This window comes from Micropterus dolomieu, linkage group LG10, assembly GCF_021292245.1.
Source record: "Micropterus dolomieu isolate WLL.071019.BEF.003 ecotype Adirondacks linkage group LG10, ASM2129224v1, whole genome shotgun sequence".
Lineage (NCBI taxonomy): Eukaryota > Metazoa > Chordata > Actinopteri > Centrarchiformes > Centrarchidae > Micropterus > Micropterus dolomieu.
The window spans coordinates 17754382-17765223 of NC_060159.1; the positions used below are offsets into that span (position 1 = coordinate 17754382).

Genomic DNA, 10842 nt, shown 5'->3' on the forward strand with positions numbered 1-10842 from the left:
GGGGGGGGGGGACTACAGTATGTACCTAAATAAGCGTTCCACTGTCATTTACCCATCGGGAATGTCATGCTGCTGTTGTCTTAGAAAAAAAACATGTGGCACCACCTCTGTTGCAGCAGGAGCATATGGCTTGCTTGATTTTCTCTCACGAATTAGCACAGCTAACCTATAAGAGAGGCTCCTAATCTGTCTTTCAGCACTTCAAATATATTTTGTGCTTAATATTTTATAGCCTGTAGACAGCAGAGATGTGAGAATGTGTAAAACTCAAGGTGACTGAGGTCACATGCTCTAGAAACCAAAAAGAGAAGAAAATAGAATTTGTTTTGGATAAAAAAATATATATTAGTTATATGGAATTTTTTAAAAACTTCTCTGGGCCTTGTTTCAGAATCTGGGAGGTGCAGAGGCAGCTGGAGAGCAGGGTAAATACAGCCAGAACTGTGTCATAGCATCGGCGCTACAGCTTACTGGTTCCTCACATATGTACACAGTCTGAGACAATGCAGAAGCATCCCACAGGTACAGTACATGCACACCAACAAATATTGATGGATATGCATTTGAAGTATTGAAAAGCGGGGGGGGGGGGGGGGTCCATTTTTTTTACAGGGCAAAATGGAATGATCTGACTTATATTTATATTTTAAAGAAAACTGTTAGCATTTAGATACAAATCTTTCTTACATACCATTAACCTTATCTGTGGGCTGTTTCTGTTTTTGTTCCACTTTGTCGATGATGGCAAGAAGACCCCAGAGGAGAGTTTCTCTATCTCTCCCCTGACACTCATCACCCAGAGAGACAGAGAGAGAGAGTTCATGGAAGGATCAATTTGTCTGCACAGGAAACTGTGTAATGTTAATCACAACTTTAATTTGGGCTGAATTAGCATTTTGATGAACTTGCGCAGGCTGACTCGTGTACTCTAAGCACCTTCAAACGCGGCGCACACAGAGGAAATGGCACTGTGGTTAATTAACGCTCGCACACAGCAGATGGGCTCAGTGAAGGACCTGGCAGAAAGAGACACAGAGAGCAAGAATTGATGGGAAAGAGTCAGTGTTAATGGGAGGAAACGAACACAATATAAAATGTCCAACCATTACTCTCCAAATAAAATGGCTGGTTCAAAACCCAACAGCTAAAAAGGCGGGGAGTATTAAATTATATTTCCGTCTTTTAGGGAAAACAGAACACAAAGAGTCAGTAATAGATACGGAAAACACAACTGGCAAATCTTGGTCAAACATGCAGCCTGTTTACATATGCCCAACCGTTTCAATCTCAGAGCACAGAGTGTAACCCAACATGGTGCCTCAGTCTCATTGCTTTTTCACTCTTCTGTAAAATCTTTTACTAACACATTTAGAACTGACTGTTTTTCATCTCTCATTCTTCTTTTTAACATCCTATAGCCATTCACATAATCTTTTCCATCCAGTGTTTGTGTCTCTTCTTCTCCTCCATATTAATACATTACTCTCCCACCTTTCCCAGTATATATGATCTTACATTTAACTGGGTTATTTGAATCTGTACTGCACCGTGTATTGGTCCATGATGAAGTTAACCTTAAGTATATAAACGAGGAGATATGAGAGAAAGAGGAGGTGGAGGAGAGCTTATAAATATAGAGGTGGAGCTCCATGGTAGCGTGGGCTCACAGGCAAATTAAACCACTGTACATGGAAGACATGGGGCAGTGATGGTCAGCCCAATGATCCTGTGTCCAATTTTAAAACCTGCAACAACATTTCATTTTTCAGCATTTTTAACAATAGGCCTACAAAGTATTTGAGTTGTTTTCAGCGTTCTAGGAATGTTCTGTTTTCAGTACATATGTACAAGACAACTGGCAATTTGCAAAGACTTTGTTGACAAGATACAGTATGTTATTGTTGTGTAACTGTAGTTTGGAGCAGGGACTGTTCTTGGTGACACAACCAAACATTTAATGCAAAAAAAGAGAGACCAGATTCATATTATTCTTTTCACAATTTCCATTGTTTGTCTTCCAGGTTTGATTTAGTTTATGAACGCAATGCTTTTTGACAGCTCATTGTCAGCTGATGCACTTCCAATGAAAAATCTTCCTAGCGAGGATTGTGTGTTATCCTGAGTAACTGGTCTATTTTTATTGGACAGATAATTTGCCGTTTGGTTTTTGAAGGGGAAAAGGGGAACTTTTACAATGGGAGGAGACTGTACAAATCAAAGTCGGTTTTGCAGGTCTTGGGAGTACTACTGCTTATGTCTAGAGAGAGGAGTGTGGAATTAAAAAAAGACAAATCTCTGCTTCTGCTGCATTGAATTTGAACATTTTTTAAAATCTGTCCATCATGAGCCCGACAATGACAAAGCTAAATCAGTGAAGAACTCTTTTAAGCAGCACAAACTAATTTCCATTCACCTGCAATGTATTTAGTGGTGACAGACTAGTGGTGTTGTGTTATTTGATGTCCTGTTTTATTTGACTGAAAGAAGAGGATCAAGAACGGATTCTTCAGTCTATCTGCTTGACTAGATGCCACTAGAGGTGAGTGAAAAAATTTGTTTTTTAAAAGGCCTAAAGTACCTTGCTCAAGGGCCCCATGCTCAATCACTGATCCTGACCATGAAAAAGAATCATTATGAGAGCTCATTAGCGGAGATGGTGCATCATGTTCCTCAGTGTCTACCTTCATCGTCTCACCTCCTTCACATCTTTTCCTTGAATGCTTTCCTTCCATAACCTTCACTAACCTGCCCCCCTACCATCGCCTTTTTTTTTCATGCTGGGGAGAATTTCAGGCCTGGATCTCCCACAGAGAGAGAAAAAAAAAACACAATAAAAATGGAAAGATGAGTGAGACCCGGGTGGTGGTGAGGGAGGGGTTGGAAGGACAGCAAAGCGAGCTCCCCTGTTGTGTTAGCCTGTGGTGGGGCATTAACAGGATGTCCGGGTAGGGTACATCTTCTACCAGTCGCTTGGGGCTCTTACCCCAAGCCCTGACAGGCTGTCAGTCACCACAGAAGGGGCACTGACAATAGGAAGCTGCCTTAAGCCTGATCTGTAGGTGCTGAATCTTCATTAAATATTACTGTGTTATTTGCAAGAATGCAAGAAATGTATAAACCGGAGGTTTACAGCACCAAATTTGAAAAGAGAGACGATTGTTTTTAAAGGAAAATCAAGTATGTAATTCAAATCATTTGGATTTGGAGAAGGATCTATGAAGTGAACAAACCACGGTGACCTTTGACCTACGGGTGGCTCATGTAAAAAAAAAAAAAAAGGGATTTGTCACACAGAGAGAGAGATGCTGGATAGACATGCTTGTGTTAATTTCAAAGAATTGATATGGATACCTCTTTTAGAAACATCAGATGTGAGAAGGTAATGTGTTGTTTGCTTTAAAGGGAGAACCTGAGCCCAGTCAGCATCTGGGGCTGTTTGCCAATTTGTTGTCCTTATCTTTTATCTGTCAGAAATGAGAAAATAATAGAAAGGTATAGCCTTGGAGGGCTAATTTTGAGTCCAGTAGAAGCTCTCTTCCTCTCTCTCTCTCTCTCTTTCTCGCAGGCACACACACACACACACACACACTGAAGGAGACAGAGATATCTGTTCCCAGGCAGCAGGAGAATCTCCAATTATGGCAGGATGCAGCATCAATTTAAGGGATAATTATGTGCGTAATGAGCTCACCGTCATGCGTCCGCGCCCCCGTCACCGAGCCCACTGCTCTATCTACCCCCGCCCCCCCTCCTCCTCCATCTGAGCGCCCGGTGTCTAATTAAAAAACTACATGCGCCGCGGCGCTCTCATCTGATTCACACCATGGAAATTAATCCTCAGATAAACGTGTTTGACGGACACTACCGCATGAGCTCTGGACGCGGCGCACTGATCTCTCAGCCGGGCATATAAACTGTTTTGCATTTGGCTTCTTTTTTTCCTTTTTTTTAAACGAACAACAACAACAACCACAAAAAAAAACAGCTCCGAAATAGCCCGAGACAAAAACGGATTAACTTGATGACAGAGTAAACCTGACGAGAGGGAAAATTAGGAAAGTTATGTCCAGTGGTTTCCATGCGCTAAACAAAACAAAAAAAAAGCAATTTCAACCTCAAGATTTCTATTTTATGTTTCAGAATAAACAGCCTGTAGGCTACACGTAATAGCACGTAGGCCTACTTATGCTTCAATAGCTTATCTGTGTTGAAAAATATCCAACCACAAACCCGTCTATGCGGAGACATTCTGAATCCACCAGAAAACAAGTGAAGAATCCAGTGTAACCGCTGAAACAGGTGAACATGTCCATCCTTTGGTCAGTTGTGTACAGTTCAATATAATTAAATATAACCTATATTAGGAGCATTGCTATCATACTCAAAAGACCTATTTATTTGGCAACAGCACGAGTAGAGCATCAACAGATGCTTTCCAAAACAGTGACTCCGTTTTATTAATTCACTCTTCAGTTGTGTTTAAAACGTCACCAAACCTGCACCTTAGCCGCATTTCACCAAATTGTGCAAATATTTGAGGAAAATGCATTTTTGAATAAAACATACTTTTCGTCGTGATGACAAATTACTGGATTTAGCCTATCTTTCCAAGGGAATAAGAGCAAACCCCAACACGGATCGATCTCATATGAATAGAAAACTCTGATTTTACAAGATATTAGTGTGGGTAAACTGAAGAAAATGGTTTGATGTTTCTCTAAATTGATTGTGGAAATAAAATGTTTTCTATAATAACACATTTTGTTTTCCTCTGGATATTTTGCCGTAAAATAATCACCAACTGAAGGTCTTTGCAGCTATTATTTAGCCCATATCGCCTGCAGAACATTCCCCTGCTGTGCAATTTTATGGGGATTTATTCATTTATTTCAGCTTGATCCGTGATCTCCACGCTAATGATAAAAACACAACAAGATCATATCTAAGCTCACTTCGGGCACGGCCAAGTGTTGTGCATACCTTGCAGTACCAAGTTGACGCCCACGGTTAGTGTCCAATCATGAAATGAGTTGAGGCGCTTCCACCCAATCAGAACGAGGTAGGCGGGTCCCGAGCAGCTCCAGCGAGGGACACTGAGATAGTTGAGAAGAGGAGGCTTGTTGGGCACGAATGCCACTCGTTGCGTGTCCTTATAATTTGGAGAGGTGTATGCAGCGCACGGCCCGTTCGCCTTTCCAGGTGGAAATCCATGAGGAGCTGAGACCAAACTTAACTGGGACGACTGGTGAACCCGGTTCAGGACAGGTGAAATTCCCAGCAGGCTGCAAGTAAGGCCACAGGATCGATTCAGATGTGGGAACATACAGCGTGCCTCAGCGCGGGTAGGAATACTGCAAATATATCTGTTTCAACAAGTCTGTCAACCTGTACTGGATGTTAAACATTTAAATTTTCTTAACGCAAGGGAAAAACTGCCGGCCAGCGAGGTGAGGTTATGTCAGTTGGGTTTTTTTTAACAACGCAGCTGCACATGTTTCAGGAATTGTGTTGGCTCAAATGACATGTCCTCCATACTACTGCAGTGATCAGCAATTGGATGCCCGAAGGAACACCTGCAATATGCAGAATTATTCAGTCTCATTGGCAGATGTTTGACTTGTTTTAGGATAAATATTAAAGGCTGGCTTTGGTGGCTAAAATTACTTGAGATGGACATGTTTGCAGTGTTCCCTTCACCAAATGTTGAGATTTTATTTTTACCCACGGGGTGAGCTTGTTTGGTAAAATAACAAAGAAAATCACATGGACACATCGAGACCATGTCTCTGCATTTCTGATCTAATTATGTATCTATCTATCTTTATTTATATGTAGCCTATTTATCTATATCTTCAGAAAATGTAATTATCATTTTGTATGCAGAGACTCGTCAGCAGCATTTCTTCTTATGGCATTTGCTGCTGTAATTGCTGTCATCTTGGTGATGTTGATATTATTAAATTGATGTTTTTTGTGTTGTTGCTTCTCTTTCTTAGCGATGCCGAGAATATCCTGGTTACATGTCCTATTCAATAAATCAGACTTTTTGATTGATGTGTAAATTAATATGCAGCGTTGTTTTCCCAGACTCAGCTCCATCTGACCTGCAGGCCTGCAGCAGGCATACATCAAAATAACGCAGGGAACAGTCACACAGTGCCTGGTGCAAACGTAGGGCCTCTGCAGATCAAAGTGCAATAGGGCTTTTTTCACCTGTTTATGACTTTACTGTGTCTTTCTTTCTGTGTTTTGCAGGTCATGGATGAAATCCCGCGGCAGCACCGAGGACATTTAACTACAGCCAGTTGAAGTATCACTGACCACCATCAGGAGTAGGCCTGTAGGCTACCAGGGATATTCACACATTTTGTTTTGGATTCAACGGTTTATATAAAAACTCCATCTTCTTATAGTTGATACATCTGCAATGAAAAGGAGGCAAAGCCGAGAGGAATCAGTCAAGCAGCTGATTTGAATGACCACCGTCTCAGACAAGGAAGGATACAGTAAAAAGGAGCTGAAATGAAGGAGAAATCCAAAACGGCCGCAAGGACTAGACGGGAAAAGGAGAACAGTGAATTTTATGAACTGGCCAAAATGTTGCCTTTGCCGTCGGCCATCACCTCTCAGCTGGACAAAGCCTCCATTATAAGACTGACAACAAGTTACCTGAAAATGAGAATAGTTTTCCCTCAGGGTGAGCCATTAGCCCATTTAAACACACCGCTTTCAACTCCGCTGGCATTATTTCCCCGTCAGCTGCGGGCTCAGTTTAGTGAAAATGCACTGATGTCTGTGTGCATATTTTCCTCCAACTTACAAAATAATTATTATTTAATTTAATCGAGGTATTTGCATGCGTTAAAAAATATACATATAATTTTTAAAACCATAGTAAACAAACATACAATTACAAGAGAAATTGGATTTTATGAGGGAAGAATAGAAGCACGATAGTTAATGTAAATTCACTGTTCCACGAGTCAATTTTATTCTGTTATAACATAATGAAAATAAAATATTTGTTTAGTCTTACGTCTCATTTTACACATTTTACAAACCTGTTGTAATATGATAAATAAACCATGCGCATTAGTGCAAATAAATAACTAATTCTTTAAGTATGAAAAATATCAAAAATATATTTAGTTCTATTGACAACTGGATGTTATGGAAGATTAAAAAAAAAGAAAAAGAAAATTTTAATGAAATTTAGCCTAAATGTTAATATACCCACGAGGAGGCCTCACAGACTCACTTTAAGCCATGCAGAAATATTATAGGAATATTACATCCGTTTCCCATTGATCTACAGGGAGTCTTTACAAATGGATTACGATCGTTTTTAATTCAGTGTGTCTAAAGGAGACAATCTGCCTCCATCTTTTATACTGGTCTCTGCAGGCTTCTTTTACTGCGTGTCTGAGAACAAGAAGTACCAATTATTAAAAAAAGGCCCTGCACGGCTCCTAATCAGCCAGAGCCACGTAAGCAGCAGGCACACACACAATCTTACACAGCCTCTCCTGTCTTACAAAAATGCAATTAATGATCTGCCATGAAATAAATCAGAAGCCCACGTTTTTGCTGCCCATATAGTGAACGTAACAGACAGGTATATTCGTATGTGCTGCCATTACATATAACATAAAAGCCTATAAGACATAGGCCTACTAAATATTTTTTCTAAGAATAGAATTTTATTTTATTGATTGTATTTTTAATAATTTGCATGTACCAGCCGAAAAACATAATTTTTCTTTAAAAGTAATTTTTCTACATCCTCTCATCTGGTCGGCTGATGTTAAGCTACATGTCTGACAGCGGATACCTATTTTCATTTCAGGGGACACGAACACTTAATTTATTGATGATACCCGAGCTCCATTTCTGATGAAACTGAATGAATTTCAATGAGTAGCACTGACTACTTGCTTTGTTCCATTTACAATGAAAATAGTGGCCTACACTGTGGGATTTATTGGACCAAAAATATAAAGAACGACATATTTGTGGTAAAATTTAAGGACTTTTATAATAACAGAAATATAATAATAATAATAATAATGATTTTTTCCTATAGCATCATGATAAATCAAAATATCTTCCTGCTAATGTTTGTCTTCCCTCCAGATTGAAAGTCTGTATTCTACAGTTGTTATAGGCAGATCGCATGTGCACCTTGTTAACACCAACAGATTGTTGGGGTTCATGTCTCCAGCTCGTACAACATGTGACAGACTGGAATGGGCACTGTAAATGCTTTAACACTAAATAGACCTTTTTAACAGGCACGCCTCTGGCTCGAGGGTGTGTGTGTGTGTGTGTGTGTGTGTGTGTGTGTGTGTGTGTGTGTGTGTGTGAGGGAGACACACAGAGAGGGAGTCCTGCCTTTTCAGTAGGCTAATAATGATAATACTTATAATGTAGATATATATAACCATAGCCAATAAATCAATGTAGTACTGAATTTTTCATTATTAATAGGAATAAAAACAGGACATCTCCTCCGATTAAAATGTCACATAAGCCAAACAGCATTATTTCACTCTGTTCAGGTTTGGGTGAAGCTTGGGGTCATACAAGTCGAACACGATCTTTGGACAATGTTGGACGAGAGCTGGGATCTCATTTACTGCAGGTATATTATTCTTCTTATTATTATTATCATCATCATTATCATCATCATTATCATCAGCAGCAGCATAAACTGTTGTGATCTGGAAGCAAAGATATTCTGTATGGACGATGGTCTAAATCATTTTTGAGAGGTAACTGTGGATTGTTGTTTTTTTACAGACGTTGGATGGATTCATCTTTGTTGTGGCTCCAGATGGGAAGATAATGTACATTTCAGAGACGGCGTCGGTCCATTTAGGACTGTCTCAGGTCCGTTAGCACACTTAGTGTTTGTTTATGTTCTTTTTTTCTTAAATCCTACACTTCGAAGACAATATAATGTAAACGGAGACACCGTTTTCACGATAGTGCTTTTGCAAATAAAAAATACATCATCTGCCAGGCACTCCTTATTATTATTTACCTGAGTTATTCTCAACAGGTAGAGTTGACCGGGAACAGTATTTATGAATATGTCCATCCTGCCGACCACGACGAGATGACAGCTGTCCTGACGCCACATCAGCCCTATCACTCGCATTTCGTCCAAGGTAAAACACATTTCTCCTCTAAGCTTGCGCAAATATGTCGTCTGCTTGCAATTACAACGTACCGTCTTCAATCAGCTTATGGCTGCTCTAAATACAACTGATGTCAATGTACAGATGGGACACATATGCCTATCATATAGTCTGCACCAATGTGTGCATTATAGACATGCAATAGCCTAATGGATTCCTACAGGGTGCTATTTGGAACAGTAATATCGCTGTATCATGTATCAATTTTTTATGTAACACAAAAAATGCATTTATTTTGTTATGCAATGCATATTATTATTAAAATGCATTCGTGTTTAAAATAGGACAGTACGTCATAGACTACGTTGATAAATAGGCAGAAATACAGCGACAGCCTATAGTCTTTTATTTAAAAATCACCTTGTTAAACATGTCTTTTCTTCAGAATATGAAATGGAGCGCTCTTTCTTTTTGCGGATGAAATGTGTGCTGGCGAAAAGAAACGCAGGCCTTACCAGCGGGGGATACAAGGTATATGAAGCTTAGTCACTGGCCTGTAATATTTTAACATAATATAAACATAAAACATAAAATTTATTAACATAATAATAATAATGAACTGAAATAAAGTAATTGGTTTAATAATTTATGAGAAAAAGTGAGACCTACATTCTGGCTCTTCAGCACATAGTTTTTACATACTTTGTATAATTGTGTTCTTCAAAAATAATTCTATATTTCCGGTCAGTATATAAACTATGCAGCATGCTTCTGTATGAAATGTAGCATGATAATCAAATTAATTACACATTTCAGGATTTCCTGATATATACATAGCTTTTCTCACTGTCTGTCTGCTCCACCACAGGTGATCCACTGTAGTGGCTACCTGAAGATCCGTCAGTACAGTTTGGACATGTCACCTTTTGAGGGCTGCTACCAGAACGTGGGTTTGGTGGCTGTAGGGCACTCTCTGCCACCCAGTGCTGTGACTGAGATCAAACTGCACAGCAACATGTTTATGTTCAGAGCCAGTTTGGACATGAAGCTCATATTCCTGGACTCCAGGTACACAGCCAGTTTGCTGTATATGTCATTCATTATTTATCTAGAGGTGTTTCTGAGTTTCTTTCTAATTCAGTGTTTAATTATTGTCTGTATGTTTAGTGTAAAGCATATACATTTTTCATTAAGAGGATTCAGTTAGTTCTCCAAGACCTCTCCAAGACACAAGCATTACAGATTAATATGAAATATCCCTGGTATACTCTGATTATTCTTAACACAACTGGTTAATTCCTCTCCAGGGTGGCAGAGCTGACAGGTTATGAGCCTCAGGACCTGATAGAGAAAACCTTGTACCATCATGTCCACAGCTGTGACATCTTCCACCTCCGCTGTGCACACCACCTCTGTGAGTAACAAGCCTGCTCTATTATGCTTTTACACCAGTCTGGCTGACCTTCTTTTGTCAGACAGTAACTACTCAGGCAACCTGCTACAGCCAACACGTGCAGACAATCACACACTTTCTCTCTCTCTCTCTCTCTCTCTCTCTCTCTCTCTCTCTCTCTCTCTCTCTCTTCTCTCTCTCTCTCTCTCTCTCTCTCTCTCTCTATCTTTACTTGGCTCCTTCTCTCACTCCATCGCTCTCCACATCTCAGTCACAATAACAGCAGCGATCTATCAGAACATTTTCTGT

At 39.8% G+C, this 10842-nt stretch overlaps 1 protein-coding gene across 7 annotated transcripts in view; it reads left to right on the plus strand.

Annotated features, from left to right (window-relative positions):
* Positions 1-10842, plus strand: part of LOC123977293 (single-minded homolog 1-like) — a 46139-nt gene that overhangs the window by 29397 nt on the left and 5900 nt on the right. For 2 of the 7 annotated variants that reach the window (XM_046059867.1, XM_046059873.1), the window contains exons 1-8: positions 4991-5342; positions 6256-6697; positions 8559-8641; positions 8800-8889; positions 9062-9170; positions 9586-9671; positions 10009-10208; positions 10448-10554. In XM_046059867.1, coding sequence (XP_045915823.1) covers positions 6523-6697; positions 8559-8641; positions 8800-8889; positions 9062-9170; positions 9586-9671; positions 10009-10208; positions 10448-10554 — 850 coding nt within the window. In that variant the 5' untranslated portion in view covers positions 4991-5342; positions 6256-6522. Of the gene's footprint in view, positions 1-4990; positions 5343-6255; positions 6698-8558; positions 8642-8799; positions 8890-9061; positions 9171-9585; positions 9672-10008; positions 10209-10447; positions 10555-10842 lie in introns of those variants that run through there. The other 5 variants (XM_046059871.1, XM_046059872.1, XM_046059868.1 and 2 more) reach the window with 5 other exon arrangements.